General features: G+C 37.2%; 1 protein-coding gene across 2 annotated transcripts in view; it reads right to left on the bottom strand.

The window, feature by feature from the left end:
- GABRB2 (gamma-aminobutyric acid type A receptor subunit beta2) overlaps nucleotides 1-5,619 on the bottom strand; it is a 260,450-nt gene extending 254,831 nt beyond the window's left edge. The window contains exons 1-3 of one of the 2 annotated variants that reach the window (XM_036750858.1): nucleotides 5,484-5,619; nucleotides 5,257-5,348; nucleotides 4,115-4,182 (exon numbers count right to left, since the gene is read on the bottom strand). In XM_036750858.1, the coding sequence (XP_036606753.1) occupies nucleotides 4,115-4,182; nucleotides 5,257-5,348; nucleotides 5,484-5,560 (237 nt within the window). In that variant the 5' untranslated portion in view covers nucleotides 5,561-5,619. The remainder of the gene's footprint in view (nucleotides 1-4,114; nucleotides 4,183-5,256; nucleotides 5,349-5,483) is intronic. The other variant, XM_036750859.1, reaches the window with a different exon arrangement.
- Nucleotides 5,620-18,526: the final 12,907 nt, after the last annotated feature.

The following is an 18,526-nucleotide window of genomic DNA, read 5'->3' on the forward strand; positions in this document are numbered from 1 at the left end:
TCTATCTGATAATTCTCTTTAGAGTGCGAATGGTCCCAGTACAGCCTCTCTTAGAAGTACGCTCTTGAAGGAGGGCATGAAAATGCGTATGTACAATATCTACACTGAAACTCTGCCATCTCCCCTCTTGATTCTGGCTGACCTTGCTAAGTACGTCAATCCAACCTCCTTTAAATTGTATATATTAAAATTCATTGTTCACACAGCCATATTCATCCCTTATGAACAACCTTAGAGATTCTCTTTAACATTATCATACAGCATAAAACCAAATGGCTTCTCTTACTTTTCCCAGAAGTGAAGCGGATTATTTTTTTTTCTTTTCTTTCAGTTCAGTAAAAATGGTCATTTATTTTTCTCTTTATTAGAAATCTTTCCTTAAAAATGAAAACTGGTTTCATTTTGGTTTGGCAGTTTTGTTGTTGTTTGTTTCAGGATAGTGAAGAATCAACTTTAAATCACTCAAAGATGCAAGACAGATGTCATTTCTGTCCCTAATCCTTCCAGCCAATTGTGGTGTGTAAAATGAACTTTTCCTCAAAAGAGTCCAACAAAATAAACACTGCTAATTTAACCAAGCTATCTAAAAAATTGTCTTACTTCGAAGCCAAGTGTTCACACAGGAATATATTGAGATTAGCACAACATTCTTCAAAAAATCCTCAATTAGGCTGCCACTTGGCTAAGACACTAAAAGCATAAGCACACTAAAAGCATAAGCACCTTCCAAAGTGAGCACCTTTAATTGTCGGCCATTTAAAAATTTGGCCCCTTCTGTTAAGTTTACTCATAGTTTCCAGGGAATACAGGGATTTCTGTAGTACTAAAACCAAAGATAATTGCTAGTCAATGGAGACCCACCACTTTAGAACCATAGAATGTTTAATCTGAGGAGGGATTGAGGGGGTTTTATCCAACGTTGTAGATGAGGAAATTGAGGGCCAGATGGGAAACCTGACTTGCCCGAAGTTAGATAGGATGAGCTATAGGTAAGTCCAGATGTAGAAGCCAGATTTCTAATATCCTAATCCAGGGCCCTTTCTTCCACATTTTATGACAATAACTTCTTTTTTTTTCAAACAGATGATTCAAGGAAAATTAAAATTATTTTATGTTCATGATTTTCAATTGCTGACATTTAAGATGGTACACAAGGAGACAGGTACAGTAACCGAAAGTTACAGCCTTGAAAGGACAACATATCCCAACTCTATTTGGGAGATCTTTCTTGAAGAACTAATGTGCCATTCTTTGAGAAATTAATCAAATAATGTGATGCAGAACATTTTAGATTCAAAAAAGAATTCCACGGATATTTTCCCAATTCAAGAAAAATAATTTGTCATTCCGAAGGCTCCTCTTATCAGAGCAGGATGGGAGTAATTATTACTTTATTGTTTTGTAATTAAGAAATATTCCAAAGTTGGTCAGCTAATGGACAAAGGGCTAGGCCTAAAGTCAGGAAAAGTCACCTTCCTGAGTTCAAATCTGGCCTCAGACATCTCATAGCTATATAACCTTGTGCAAGTCACTTGGCCCTGTTTGCCTCAGTTTCCACATCTGTAAAATGAGCTGGAGAAGGATATGACAAACTACTCCAATATCTTTGCCAAGAAAACCCCAAATGGGGTCACAAAGAGTCAGACACAGCTAAACAACAACAACCTAAAGTGCTCAATTTTTAGCCACAAAATTTACCAACCAAAATTAAATTTTAATTTCTACTTGACAGTAGTCTAATGTAAACCTCAGAACAAGAAAAATCACAAGCCTAACACTTTTTTAAAATAATAAATATTGTCCCATTTACAAGCTGATTATTTATTCTCACACCATTAAAACCCCATGATTTTTCAGCCACAGTAAATAGGTCAAGAAATGACACCTCACCTTAGCTGATTGTAAATTTTGACTAGAATATCTCTGTATTGTGGCCACCACATATTCACCAGGTACATGAATATAAAGTGAAGTGAAATAAATTAAAACTAAACATTTGGATACTCTATATGCTAAATTAAAGTCAGTGTATTTTTCATCGAGGTTCTGTTATACTCCCTTATTGTTGCTTCAATTTAGTTTACTGATGGTCCTTTGTAGTCTTACATTTTAGTTCCATGATAAAATCATTCAAAGATTTATCAGGGTTTTTCTAAGTTGTTGTAAGAGGCAGGCAAAATTGAAAAAGAAACCTTAAACTTTAAGAAGTTACAAAATACTACTGTGGTTTTAGCCACATGTCTCTGTGTGTGCATATATATGTGTGTATATATACATGTCCTATACACATATACATACACATAGAGACACACATTAAACACACTTCTTTCTCATTTCACTCCACTCTGAGTAATCCTGATCACCTAATAGTTTATGACTTAAAGTTGTTCAGCCTGAGGGAACACCCACACTAGAAAAAATTTGATTTGTGCAGTGAAATCTAAAGTAGAATTTTTTTAAATAAAGAATTCCCATAGGAAATAAATTCAGCTCCCTAAGGAAATGCGACTTTTCTGCCCACATTCAGCAAACTCCAGAATGTCTGAGGAACTTGATATTCTGTTTAAGCAAATGGTCTGTTTAGTTGAGAGTTGGTATGTAAGGATTACCAATCTTAATAGAATTAATGTACAATTAACTACATATCTTAACAACTGCAATGTCCATTTCATTTTCCCTCCATGAATCAGAAGGCACTTTGCTTATCAGTATAACTTATAATTGTATTACAGTATGTAAGATAAATTCTGGCTGTTTCTTGTTTCCCCTCCTGCCCCCCAGTTTTCTGTTTGCATGCATGCTTTCTTGCTTGGGGAAGAGGTGATTTACGGTATTTTGAGTTCACAAGGACATAGGTCTTTTAAATTATACAGTACGTGATAAAATACTTTGCAAACCATAAAATTCTATGTAAATGCCAGCTATTTTTGCTGTTATTTTCCTAAGGGTGGAAGACTCTCTGATGTCGAAGCATTTGACTCAATTGGTCAATGTTATTAAAATAATTATCTAAGCAACCCAAGCCTTCATGCTATTTATGTGGTTAAACCAATTTGGAAACAATGATCATACACAGTTTCAGCCACCTCTATTCTGCCCACTAAATCCTACCATGTCATAAAACTAAGTTGCTGGGTGGGCTTTTGGGAATGGGCCTAATTCAACTATCCAGCAATTAAATGTGGCTTCCATAGCTGAAATACCTATGCCCTTCCAGAGTGAGGAACCACAAGAGGAAATAAAACCTTCCCATCCCTCTCCCCCCTATCTTAGATCTGGGACAATGTTATTTATAATACATGGCAGCAGTGTTCCATCATGGACAGCAGGGGGCACTCTTGCATGAAGCAAAAAACCCCAACAGGGCTCCTTGGGTCCAGACTGCCAAGGCTTTCAGTAGAGCTTCCTGTATGTCTGAAGGGGTATCTACTAAATAGTACGACAATAAATCTACAAGCTTCGGAGGTGAGTCATGATGCAGAAATAAATGGAGAAGGCATATAGTTCAGTGCTTGGCTCTGACACTAGGATACTCAGGCTTGATGATTATGGGGGTGGGGTGTGTATGGAAGTAGCAGAGCAGGTATCACAAGAAATCAAAGTGTGAGGAAATGGTACCAAGAAGCATTCCTGTGTCCTAAAAGCATCAGGATCCTGAGGAGTTCAAAGGTTTGCTGCACGGTTTGGTTTGGGGTTTATTTTTGTTAAATGCCACCCTCCCCCTCCCCAATGCCAAGAGAGACTTTGACAATATCTTCCCCTGAACCCCAGGTAGTCAAGCCACTGGAGAACAACATATGCGTTTTGTATGGGTGGCTGTGCATACGTTTAATTTGTGTGTGTTTTCACTCTCCTTTATAACAATCGTCTGGTGTAGCTTTAAAAGAAGCTTCATCCAGGAAGGGTGGGGGGGAGGGAGATTTGGTGAAAGAGAGCTGACTTTTTTACCTAGGAGTTTTCATCTTTTGCACAGAGGGTTCCAAGGAGAAATATGACTTCCCCCTTGCTTCCCCCACAGCGCACCCCACTCCCATCCCTTTCCCCACCCCGAGATAATCAGTAACATCAGAGGCTTCCGGAGGGAGAAAGAAGACAGACAAAACTAAATACTCACCATATTGACTTCTGATACCATATCTATGCTGGCTATGTCTATATTCATGCCCACAGCCACAGGAGGACCTGAAAAACCAAGGAGATGGCAAGCACTGTGATCTCTAAGAACTTAATTCATTCTTAGGAAGTTGTCTCTTCACTCCATGGTCTCGGCACAATCCTCTCCCTCTTTTCCCTTCCCAACCCCCAAATCTCTATTCCTGAGTCCTCCATGTTAATTTGCAACAGTGAAGATTCTTCAGTTGCCTGAGCCTTGGGGGCTTCCCTCTAGGAATTCTTTATATAACATGCACACACGTGTTAGGAATGGGTGACAGGTTCCAGATATGTCTACACGTGTGGTCCCACCAGGATATGAATACACACATATACAAGCTGTTTTAACCGGTTGGTTTATATATTGCCTTGAATATCACCATCACCATCACTTCTTCCTCCTCCTCTTTCTTTCTCTCTCTCCCCTCTCCCCCTCCAAGCATGTTTTAACTGTTTCTGTCCCATACAAGTCAGAAGCAATGCTGAGTTTGCACCTTTCCTTTAGGCTACAAGATGATGGCTACAGAAGGTTTTTTGTTTTGGTTTGGGTTTTTTTGGGGGGAAGGGGCTGCTCACTAGACTGGGAGGAAAGGTTGGGGGGACACTAAAAAGGAGTAAGTCAGGCTGTAAGGACAAAAAGAGAATGATAAGTGCCTAAAGAAATGGGCGAGTAAAACTCTTCAAAAGTAGGCAGGCACAGGGGGTTAAATACCATCTTCTAATCATTTGTCAGCACATCTTGCCCTCAAGAATGCTTACTGTATCCCAGGATATATTTATACTTTGGACCCAAACAAATCAAACTTATAAGACTTACATGTTAATAATGCCAATAAATATCAGAACATGAAATCGGATAAGGGGGAAAAAACAGGAGTGACCAGTTACAAAAATTCAGTAGTATTCAAGGATCACAGCAAGACTGTCCTGTGCTAAGGAAATTAAGGAACTTTAGACCAAACTGAAAATATAGTGACACCGAGAACAGCAAGCAACCAAAAACAATAACAAAACAAAATAGCGATATTGAGAGCGAGAGAAAGAAGAAAAGCAAAACTGCAGAAAGAGCTTTGGGATATCTTATTTGCAAGACAACTGAATTACCTCCAAAATCTGGCCTCAGACGAATGTCATAGCCTTTCAGCAGTCTATCCACCGTCTCTTTAACCAGTGACATATTGCTAGGGTCATTGGCACTAAAAAATGACAATAAGAGGAAATAGATAAGCCACCATGCACAGGTTTCTCAAGAGCAGATCCACACTACACATTCCTATTAACTGGCATAGACAGTGATTCCAAGTGAAGAGGAAAAAGGAAAGATCACTTACCTCTGTGCACAGACCGCAGCTATTATTAAAAGGAATGTCCAAATCCCAAAGTAACCCTTTTTCCGGACTCTCCACATCCCTTTAGCTTTTGATATGATTTAGGGTTTCACTGAAGAGAAGAGATCCAACTTATTCTGGCCAGTGCAGTAATTCTAATGTGAGGCGCATGCGCACGGCGTACCAAAACATCAAAGGAGCAGCGGTGGCTGCTGGAGATAGAGCAAATTTCCTTGTTAAAAAAAAAAAAGAATTAAAGGGGAAGAAGGAAATGTATTATATTTAAAAAAAAAAAAGTCACACCACTGGAGCATCAAGAGTAAATTTTGATTGTTGTCCTCGGATTAGGGTAATATAAACTACAACGTCTGGTGAGTTTCGGGAGTTACGGGATAAGGCAGTTTTTCAGTTTGCCTATGAGGATGTGGGTTTTTCTTTCTCTTTCTTTCTTTCTTTTTTCTTTTTTTTTTTCTAATGTGCAGAACAGGATTAGGAACGGAGGGCAGAACTGTTGTGGGGAGAGTGAAAAGAGAGGGCAGGGGAATCTGTGAGCCACGGGGTGCAATGCCTACATATGGCTTGACAGAGCGGGGGGCGGAGGGAGGGGGGCGAGGGTGTTGCAGGAGGGCGGGAAGAGAGTTTCAACTTTTTTTTTTCTTCTGTAAACAGCATCCCCTACCTGGCTAGTGAGGGGTACCTAGGGTGTGGGATAAGGGCGGAGGAGAGAGGAGGGAGGGAGGAAAGAAGGGAGTAGAAAAGGGGGAGGAGGTAAGGGAGGAGGGCGGACGCTGGGAAACCGGCTAGAATTCTCATGCAAAAAGAAGAGAGGGGAAAAAATGATAGTTTCTAGGAGAAGGGATGAAGATCGATTTCTTTCTCCCTCCTTCTAGCAGGATATTTCTTTTTCTTTTCCCTCATATCCTTAGAAATAGGAGCTTTGGGGTCTTGGCTTCTCACCATGTGACGCGCCGGGACGACTTTTCGGGGTTATTTATAGCAGGAAAATACAGAAAAGGGAGAGGCAATTTAAAAAAGCCACTGCGTTTTCGCCCGGATTTCTAACCAATTTTGCCTTTAAGTATGTACATCGGTGGGACTAGCCAGGGTGAGAATGGCAGTGACCTGGGTGGGCGGTGAGATGGGTGGGTAGCGATATAAAGGGACTACGGGGGAGAGAGATTTAAACGTTAAAGGGGGCAGGGGTGGGTGGGATGAGGGGGAAGAATAGTGGAGATTGAAGAGACAAGTTCTTCAGCTGGACTTGTCCTAGACATACACACACGCGCGCGCGCACACACACGCACGCACGCGCGCACACACATCTCTCGTTCCCCTCCCCTCCCTGTCTTCCTTGTTGGTTCCCAGATTCACTCTGAACCCCCTCCCCCTCTCTCGGGACCCGAACCCACTTCTCCACCTTCCAAATGCAGAGTGGCAATGCAGGAGGTGGCAGGCAGGGCTTCGCGGCAGATCCCCGTAACCAAAAAGCAGAGGCTATGCGGGATGGCATGGAGACCCGCAAAGGCAAGATACAAAGAGATTCCCAGAGAGAAGGGCAGAGGAGGAGAGCAAAAATAGGGGCGGGGGAAAATTGAGAACCGGAGAAGAATGGGGGGGGGTACCTTCTTGACAGCTAATGTCGCCTCTTCCTTCTCCTCCATTATTACCACCCCCTCCTCTTCCTCCTAGAAAGTCCCTCTTGGACCCCACTTGCTCGCTGCCTCAGAGGCTGGGGTTGGCTCTGCTCCTACTGTCCCCTGGAGTTCCTGGATACCTGGGAGGGAGAGCTATTTTAATTCTTCAAATAGTAAAACAGATCCTTCGTTTGCATTAGGAGAAGCACAAACATACACACAGACACGGTGGGAGGTGGGAGGTGGCTCATGGCCTCAAGAATGGGCAAAATCATCGTGGCTGAGTGTTTCTCCTGGGCCATGAAAACCAAAGTGACTGTCCTTAGATTTTCTTTGGGAACTTTACCCTTCTTTTCCATTCCTGTCCCCCTTTTGGGCAGTGCCTTGGCCCAGCTAAGTGTTTGGTGAACGAGGCCAGGTCCTCAGCCATGCATGCAGCTCACGGTCTGCCACCAGACAGTTATCTGGCATCTGACTCTTCCCTTCTGGCTCCTGTCGGTCTCCACGCCCTCCCCCTCCCACCCCACCAAAAAAAGCTCCTTAGTTCTAGAGTGCGGGATGAGGAAGGCCAGACTTTACTCGGGCTTCTAGTGGGCAAGTGCCGTGGTAAAGAACTTGGGGCCCCAGTTGGATGGAAGGTGCAGGAGGAAGGCATGCATTGTGATCTGTTGAAATGAGGCTGGGCACTGACCCTGCTTGAGGGCTTCCTAAATTTCGGCTACACTCATGACCCACTTCCTCCTACCATTGCCCCCTTTCATTTCATCTCTCACTCTTTTTAGTCAGTGGGTCACACCAAGGCAGTGCAAATGCAGAAGAAGAAGGAGAGAGGGAGTAGCAATCTGTGCTCTTAGGATGGAAAAGGTGGGCACGATGTGAGAAAATTTGTGTTTACAAATTTAAAAGCAACGAAATTAAAAGGCTAGATAATCATAAATAAGAAAAAGGTAGGTTGATACTTGCATCTCTATAGCTTTGATGATAGTAGGCTATGGATCTGCAATATGCTTCTTCCCTATCTCTAAAGATCCATCTATGATAATTCTTTAATATATATCTATGCCTCCACTAAAGTCCTTTTACAGATGCCTTACTGTAAAGTGGAAGTGACCCTGGGGTCTTTTTGAAGGTTATGCTCTGGCAGGTGTTACCAAACTGGAAAATCTTTTAATATTAGTCCTAGGAAAATGGCGGCTATGTTACCTGAGTAGCAAGCAAGCTATAGTCAGAAAGATTTATTAGGAGGTCTCACCACCAGGTGATAAATTATTTTAAAGCCAGAGCAATACACTTATCTCTGTTAAAAATATAAATGAATTGATATCTGCAACCACCCCTACCCAAGAAATAAAGGATCCTTGAAATTTTATTTGAAGCAAATAATCCATGATCCATACATTCCTGTTTTTTTATATCTGTAATGCAGATTGGGGAGGGGGGGAAGGTGGTATCTATTCATCTATACCTTGTTCCCTCTCCCTTTTACACAAACTTTTTCCAGAGAGAAAGATTGGCTTCTTACAAAATCATGAAGAGTGTAGAAGCCTGATACTCAGTAGCAGACTGAGCTGTAAGCACACCAGCTAGTGAGACACAACATCAATCAGTCACACTCCAGGAATCACCACAGACAGGTTGCTTTGCAATTTGGTTATTCAAATTATCCTTCTTCTATCTCTTGTCTAACTGGGCCCATGCTAGTTTGGACTAAAAGGAGATTTTTGTTCTATGGTGCAGTCCTCAGAAGACAAAACAAAACAAAAAAACACCCCCAATGCCAACCAACACCAGACTACCCTGCCAAGCATTACTTGCCTCTTATGCACAGAATACTGATGGGGATAGGGTATAAAAAAATGGAAATGCCCTCCTACCTCTGATATGTTTAGTATTTTTCAGAGAACCCAAAGTTAGACACATGGAGCAACTTGAAAAAACAATTGAAAATCAATAACTGCATCTCAACTTCTTGCGTCCTTCAGACATATTTCATTTGCTTTCTATCTCTGTACTTTTGCTCATACAATTCTCTAGTGCTAGAGTCAAAGTCCATCTCCTGCAGGAAATCTTTACCCAGTTTGAAGTGACTTCATCTGATTTTATGGCATGGTATACTCATCTGATACATGTGCATACAATTTATTTTTGGTATTTTTTTTGCAGCTGTTTTCTTCTGTTTAGAAGAAAATTCCTTGAAGGCAGGGTCCATTTCATATTTATCTTTGAATTTCTCTCAGTAAACTACCAAAGTGCTTTGTCCATAATAAGTGCTTTACACTTTTGTTGAATGAACAGCAAATGTAACAGTTGAAATTGAAAACAAGAATGCAGAAGGTAGCAATCAACAGAGATTGTTAATCTCAAAATAGTTCCAGGAGGTGTGAATTTGAAGCTAGGTTCTAAGGAACAAAGTGAAAATGACTTTTGCAATAAAGAGAGGAAGACATTTCAGAGAGCAGGTCAGATTCAAAATCTAAGCAGTGGCAAAAGGAAAGGATTTTTTAAAAAATTCTTTAATTCTTCTGAAAGAACTGTTGACATAGATATGTGCTGATAACCTTTTGCCCAAGGTTACAACTGAAAACAATGATGATAAGCTTCTAGTCACTCACCCTGAAAGATGAAATGGGCCAGTAATTTGTACTGGTTTCTGTTCCATAGAAATATGCACACACAGCCAGTTAATCTGAAAGTACGTTGACTTGAAAGTTAGAACTTATTTGGTTGAAATCCCACCTCTGTCCCAAAGTATATTTGTGAATTTGAGCGAATTGCTTCTCTCTCAATTTCAGGTTTTTTATCTGTACAAATAGAGTATTGGACTATATTTCTAAAAGTCTTTCCACCTCTAATAATCTCTGGCCCTATGAACTTGTCCTGGAAATTTTTGAAAAGAAACCATTACCAGAAGAGTAATACAATGAGGAAAATAATTGGCATTTCAAGACCTCAGTTTACTAGTGTCTTTTATTTAGAACCTCAAAGTCTTCATACAACAATTGAGGAAACAGTGACTGGGGACTAAAATACAGAATGATAATGACATTGATTTAACTCGGTCTAGAAAATTCACAACTTTGCAATGCTAGCCAATTCTAGAATCCCAAACTCTTCTTGATTCTGAAAACACTCAGATTTGTAGTATCACATCAGGGAAAAAAAGGGAAAATAAAAAGACCTTAATATAATTATGAAATTGCCCTGGCCTGTCATGGCTTCTTTGTTGTTGAGATCAAGGGAGTAGGAGGACACTGAGCAGAAATAAGAGAACTTTCTTGTTTCTTATTTATTACCAGAGCCTTAGAATGTCCTTGTGGTTGAAAGGTGACATATTTTACATAAAGAGACCTATAAATCTCTAACTCATTTGTCTTCCCAATTTATGCTCACTTGGATGAAATAATATTAATGCTGAATTGGGGTAATACAAACACTGCATGATAAACCATCAGTCATCTTGAAAGGCTAGTCTCAATTGGTGAAATTTCCAAATTATAAAATACTTTAAAAAGAAATTCAGTTGTACTACTTCCAAGTATACATGTTAACAGAGACTAATGATTAACAATATATTACTTAGTAGAGATTCTACTGAGACAAACAAAAACATTGATAATTAACATGTCAGTTTTTACATGCATATAGGTACCACTGGAGTCAATTTAGCCATTATATAGTATTTAAAGAGAGTTACACATTCTTGCTATAATTTTATTCAATTGATACATTTATTTAGCAAAACTTTGTATCAATGGTAATAAAAAAGCAATTCTGTATATATTCGTAATGTCCAGATCACTAGACTCTGAATGAAAAGATTTTTCAAAACATCCTAGAAACCTAAACTATGTTATATTTCTTTTCTTACACTATACTGGGCTCTTTAGTATACAATGTAAAATATTCAAAACTATCAATAAAGTATAGGCTACCATAACATTAAGATACCAGTCTACTTAATATTCAAATTTTTCATTTATTCTAGTATACTGCTCAAATCTAGTATGTCTATGTGCTTATTAACACCCTAATACCCAATATAGATATATTAGAATCACAGAGGTCATATGTTCTTGATGTTCAAGAGTTGACAAGTGTGAATGACTGAGTAAAAACATAAAAGGACTTAGGACCTTTAAAGTAATTTCTTGGCTTTGTAAAAAAAATCCTGCTAAAGATTCCTCCACCCATTTTATAGCCCTTTACCTGCTTTACCCATCAAGTGAATGGAATAGAAATTTTAAAAGTATCCCAGACAAGTGATCATTTCACTTTAGAAATCAAATGACATAGGAAGAAGTTGAGAGCTTGAGTTACTAAAGGTCTTTTAATTGAACATCCCTTCTAACACCATCTGAAATCAATCAATCTTAAATATATAGTATAGTTTGCTTCAAAATATCAAATGAACTTATTGATGATACAAATGGAAGTAAAATGGTAATGTGAGAAATCTATCAATGCTGTGGCAGTGGGGGAATACTGATTACATTTAGATTTCTATCTCAGGCGCCTAGGATGATGGCGATACAAGATGTTATTGAATACTGACAACTGGTATTAAAAAACAGATAGGGAGGGAAGAGGATAGGGTGGATGGGAGAGACTACTTAAAATGACATCATCAGTAAACTAATATAATTGAGTTGTAGGCAGGTCACAAAAACCCTTCTATATATGAAGCTTGCAATGAGGAGTTTCCTTATAATGCTTTGAATTGGACTATCGTGGATCATTAAAGGTTACCGAAAAAGCTGTTTTTATTTTAACCTTGGGAACTGAAAACCTTTCTAAAATTCCTAAATTTTTACTTTTCTGTTTTCCAATAACACTAGTGTAAGGAACGTAAATGAATGTTTAAGGCCACTAATGTTTGAGAATCTTTCAGGGTCCTAGCGTTATCTTTCTGAAAGTCAAAAATCCTGTACAGGACAGTAGGTAAAGAAACTATCAAAGAATGGTAGGAATCAGTACTGGCATCGAGATATCATTCATTTACTTCCTCCCTAAAAATACAATTTATTTATTACTATCATGTTGACCTTTCTAATTTAAAGGCCTACCACTTATTTAAGTCTACTATTTTGCCTTGATTAAAACTTATTGGCAATTGGAAAATAGATATTTTTTAAAATTAGAAATATATTTGAATCACAATTTATAGGAGAAAAAAGAGGTTGAAACTAAATGGAAGCAAAATTAATAGTTTATCCTTCTGGAAGAATGTTAATCAATTGACAATTTTGATTTCATTGTGCAACAAAGGGCAACAAGTCTCATTTTATAATGCACTTGATCATTTTGCCATAAAGTGTTTATCATAAGCATTGCCAAGTCCACTCCCAATAAGACAGTTGCAGAGAAAGAATAAACAATTCATGCAGATAATGTACAAATAGAGAAGCTCCATGAAGAAAGAACTAGACAAGATCCTACAAAGCAATTCAGCATACTTATTATTCAGTGATTTCAAGGCAAAGATGGGCACAGTAGAGTATGAAAAAAGAGGGAAAAATATGTGTCAGGATGAAGCAGTGAAAAGGGCCCATAGCTCATGGTGGTGGTCATTGTCCTTCATTCCTGAAGAGGATCAAAATGACATCACTATGATAGAGTCAAGTCTCAGTGTGTCTGACTGTGGCTGATCAGACCAATACAAGCTCAAAATGCTCTACTACAGGTTGGGTACAAATAGTCCATGTGAACATTTGGGTTGGATATTCTAAATTTGTGCATCCTGCATTTCCTTTGAGTTGTTTCAATTCTGCTTTGCTTATAGAACACAGAACCTTCTCTGATGTGGGAATGCCATGCTGAGCAGTCCTGTGCCAGTGTCTCCCATGTCACACAATCAATTCCAAAGTTCTTGAGAGTGTCCTTGTATCGCTTCTTCTGACCACCAGGTGAACGCTTGCCCATAGCCTACACGGAAGTCTCATGCCAGTATGTCAATAATTTTTTAAAGATGAAAGCTTTGGAAACTGATAAGACCTCCATGATCTACTGCAGAATGAAGTGAGAAGAATTAAGAAAACAATTTACCCAATGGAAACAACACTATAGAGAAAAACTACTTTGAAAGACTTTAGAATGCTGGCAATTAAAATAATAAACGTCAAGTCCAAAGGAATGAAGATAAATCTTGCCACCTGACTAATGCTAAAGAGGTGATGGTCTTAAAATCCAGGAGACATGAATTTGTAGATGACCTATATGAGAATTTTGCTGGACTATGAATATTCATTGTATGTGTTTTGTTCTTTGTTTTTAGTTTTGTCTTTTGGTTTTTGTTCAATCAGCAATGGAAGAGAGAGATGATAAATGTGTGGCATATTAGGTAGAATACATTATTTGGAGTTGGGAAGATCTGTTCAAATACTGCTTTACAAGCTTACCGGTTGATTTTGGGCAAGTCACTTAATATCTTTTGAGTCTCAGTTTTCTTTTATGTAGTAAAAGATCTAGCAAATATATAATGGGTTAAGAGTTATAATGTAATTTAATTTTTTTCATTTGATCACCCAGCCCTCCTGGAAGATTAGTTGTTCTTATTATCTTCATTTCACATATGATGAAACTGAAGCTGAGAGAGATAAAGTTATTTGCCTAGGGTCATAGGGCTAGTAGATGTCAGAGGAAAGATTTGTACTCAGGTGTTCCTGATTCCAAGACCAACGTTCTATTCACCACTGTTGCCTATAAAATGGAGAGTTTGAAATAGCTAGTATTTAGAGTCGCTTCCGGATCAAAATCTGTGACTGCAAAATTGTTTGATCATAGTTCTTTCTTCTCCTGCCAAGTAGAACAAGTTCAACATCTACCCAACATAGTAGACCTTCAAATAGTTGAAGACAGCTATCGCATGCCCCACATGTCTTGTTTTCTCCAGACTAAACACTTTTCAAGATCAACTGATCTTCATATGGCCACAAATGAGGATCTTCACTATCTTGATTGCCCTCTTGTGGACACTACTTTATCATTCCAAACTTCAGTTTTAGTAAAAATCAGGGCACAGTATAGGGGCACCATTTGTACCTTTACCTCTTCTGGGTTCTGGACACTGTTTTAATGTAGTTTTAAAAAAAAGGATTGACTTTCTTGTCTGCCATATCACATGTGTTCACGTCCACTAAAACTCCCATTTTCTCAGGTTAATCTGCTATGCATCCATGACTTTCCTATCTTGTACTACTAAAATTAATCCTTTGAACACAAATGTAAGGCTTTCCATTTATTTTTAATAAATTTCATCTGATTAAATTAGGACTAATAATCTACCCTGTGAATTTCTTTTTTAATCCTGAATCTATCTTCCAAAGTGTGAGCTGTATTCTTCTCATTTTTGTAATTAGCAAACCTGATAGGAACATCTTACTAGCTGTGTGACCCTGGGCAAATCACTTTATCTGTTTGCTTCACTTCCTCATCTGTCAAATGAGCTGGAGGTAAATGGTAAAGCACTCCAATATCTTTGCCAAGAAAATTTAAAATGTGCTCACAAAGATTGTGTACCTAATCTATTCCACCAGATCCACCAATCTGTTTATTAGTCAATACTAGATTATTTTAATGATTACCACTTTATAAAACAGTTTGAGATCTGGTATTGATAAGCTACCTTCCTTTACATTTCTTTATTGATTCCTTTGATATCCTTGACCTTCTGTTCTTCCAAACGAATTTTGTTATTATTTTTTCTAGCTCTCTAAGTTTTTGGTAGTTAGTTTGGAATTGCACTGAATAAGTAAACTAATTTAGATACAATTTTGGTTTTTGTTATATTGGCTTGCCCTACCCATGAGCAATGAATATTTCTCTAATTATTTGGCTCTTTCTTGATTTGTGTGAAAAGAATTTTGTGATTGTGTCATATAGTTCCTGCATTTGTCTTGGCAGGCAGACTCCCAAATATTTTATGTTGCCTGCAGTTACTTTAAATGGAATTTCTCTTTCTATCCCTCAAGGCTGGACATGGTTGTCAGTATATATAAACAGTGATGATTTCTGTGGGTTTATTTCATATCCTGCAACTTTGCTGAAGTTGTTAATTGTTTCAGCTATATTTTTAGTTGATCCTCTAGAATTTTCCAAGCAGGCTATACCATCATTATCATCCTCAAAGAATGAAAGTTTTGTCTTAACATTGACTATTCTAATTACTTCAATTTCTTTTTTCTTCTCTTATTGCTATAGTTAGCCTTTCCAGTACAATATCAAGTAATAGTGGTGATAATGGGAATCATTGCTTCCCCCCCGATCTTATTAAAAAGGTTTCTAGCTTAATCCCATGACAGATAATGGTTGCTGATGGCTTTAGATAGATACTACTTATTATTTTAAGGAAAACTCCATTTGTTCCTATGTTTTCTACTATTTTATTAAGAGTGTTGCATTTTATTAAAAACTTTTTCTGCACCTACCAAGATAATCATATATTTTATTATTTTTGTAATTGATATGGTTAGTTATGCTGATGGCTTTTCTAATATTGAAGCAGCCCTACATCCTTAGTATAAATCCCACTTGGTCATAGTGTATAATCTTTGTCATATATTGTTGTAATGTTCTTGCTAATATTTTATTTAAAATTGTTGTATCAATATTCATTAGGGAAATTGGTCTACAATTTTCTTTTTCTGTTTTTGTTCTTTCTAGTTTACATATCAGCATCATATTTGTGTCACAAAAGGAGTTTGATTGGATTCTTTTGCCTATTTTTCTAAATAGTTTATTTAGTATTGAAATTAATCATTCTTTAAATGTTTGACAGAATTCACTTGTGAATCCATCTGGTCCTGGGGATTTTTTCTTAGGGAACTCATTTATGGTTTGTTTAGTTTCTCTTTTTAAGATAGGGTTATTTAAATATTCTATTTCCTCTTCTGTTAACATAAACAATTTATATTTTTGTAAATATCCATGCATTTCATTAAATTCTTACATCTATTCATATACAATTGGGCAAAATAATTCCTGATAATTGCTTTAATATCTTTTCATTGGTACTGAATTCACCTTTTTCATTTTTGATACTTATAATTTGTTTTTTTTTAAATAAAATTAACCGATGGTTTATTCTATTATTTTTTTATAAACCCAGCATTTCATTTTATTTATTAGTTTAATGGTTTTCCTAATTTCAATTTTACTAATATCTCCTTTGATTTCAGGATTTCCAATTTGGTATTTAATTGGGGATTTTTTACTTGTTCTTTATCTAGGTTTTCTTAGTTGCATGCCCAATTACTGATCTGTTCTTTCTCTATTTTACTGGTGTGAGCATTTAGAGGTATAAATTTTCCCTCACATACCACTTTGACTGCATTCCATAAATTATGGTTTATTGTCTTATTGTTGTCATTTTCTTTCATGGAATTATTTATTATTTCTGTGATTTATTCTTTGATCCACTCACTCTTTAGGAGTGGATCCAGTTGACTTTAATCTATGTCTCTAGCCTTTATTGAATATAATTTTATTGCATTATGGTCCGAAAAGAATAAATTAAATATTTCTGCTTTTCTGCATTCGTTTGTGAAGTTTTTTGAAGGTGCCTCTTAATGCAGTATGTATGTGTAAGTACATATATGTGTGTGTATGTATGTTTGCATGTGTATACACATATCTATATATACATATATATACTTTTTGTCTTTCTATCGATTACAATCTTTCTGTCTACTAGAATATACATTTAGATGTGCATCTTCTCCTGACTTACCATTACACAAGCCTTACCAAGAAAAAAAATGAGGTTGGTTTGTCATTACCAGGCTGTACAGGGTGACATATATCAGTGCTCTCTGCTACTGGGGAGGCTGATGGATCACTTAAGTTCATGAGTTTTAAGCTACATTAGGACTACAGGCTAATCAACAGTCTGAACTAAACCCAGCACCAATATGATGAGCCCCTGAGAATGAAGAACAAATAGGACATCTAAGGAGGAGTTAATTGAGCCATGTCAGAAAAGGGTAGGCCAAAGTTTCTCTGCCAATCAGGAATGGACTTGGGCTTATAATGATGTACTTCTAGCTTAGAGATATAAAAAGACCTAGTCTCAAGAAAGAAAAAGTTTGTCATGACTGACTCTTATAGAATACATATGAGTTCTTAGTGATTACTAATTCTATTTTAAAATAAATACAAACTATAAAGAAAAAACAAGAGAGTTGAACCTTAGGGCTCATATCTATAATGCGATTTCCCCAAGTCCAGGAACTATTTGGGGTTTAGCCATCCAAATAGTTCTAAATGCTTATTATTGTGCTACTGTCTGGTATACATCTTTCCATCTTTTCCACAAATGTAGTGACAGATTTTTATCTTTGTCTTGTCTTATTTTGTTAAAAGCTAGCAAATTGTCTCAGAAGTCACAAAACCAACCAAAAGATACTGAAAATACTAGATTCCTAATTACTTATTAATTATTGACTGTAAAAAGGATTTAAGTAGAACAAAATTAAATATTCTTTTCCATTGAGTTTTCTTCCCCCTTTTTCCTAACCAAGTTTCCTTGATGGATGACATGACAGTGATCATTTTATTCAATGATGTTCTGATTATCAGAGTGAGAAGGTATAAGTATAAATCTAAATAATAATTCCTACAGTTTGTGTGACCTTGAACAAGTCACAACCCTTCGCATATTCCCCATTTGAAAAATGGATTCCTGTGATTGGGGAATAGCTAAGCATGTTGTGGTATATGAGCATGATAGAATGCTACTATAATATAAGAAATGATAAGCTTGTTGATTTCAGAAAAACATGGATACCCCTGCATAAAATTATGAAGAACAGAATGAACAGAACCAAGAGGATGTTGTATACAGTAACTGCAATATTATTTTAAGAACAACTTTGAGAGACTACATCATTTTGATTATTATAAATACCCAAATTAACTACAAAGGACCTATGAAATAAGATGCTATGTGCATCCAAAGAAAAACTGATAAATAGAAGTGCGTATAGAATGATTTTATATACGTGTGTGTGTATATGTGTGTGTGTGTACACTCACACACATATATGTACATACTTGCATCTAATGGTAACCATCTTTAGAGCAGAGGTGGAAAGGAAGGAAGAAAAAAAAGAGAATAAAAGAAATTTACCTGATAGCTTTATTATATATTTTGTTGAACATAATAATTTTTCAATTTCATGTGCAATCATCTTTTTTTATTCTACTATGTTATATGGAAATTCTTGTTTTATTTCATAAACCTCCTGAAAATATTTTTCCTCTCCTCTGACACTATTACCAGTTTGGCGGAGGACATCATCAACTTACAACTGGAGTGCTGCTTGTTGTTTCGTTTTCCTAACTCAAGTTCTTACTCCAGTCTCTTCTCCACTCAGCTGTCAAATTAATCTTCCTAATGTGTAGATCTGACCATGTTAA

Source organism: Trichosurus vulpecula, chromosome 3 (assembly GCF_011100635.1).
Source record: "Trichosurus vulpecula isolate mTriVul1 chromosome 3, mTriVul1.pri, whole genome shotgun sequence".
NCBI lineage: Eukaryota > Metazoa > Chordata > Mammalia > Diprotodontia > Phalangeridae > Trichosurus > Trichosurus vulpecula.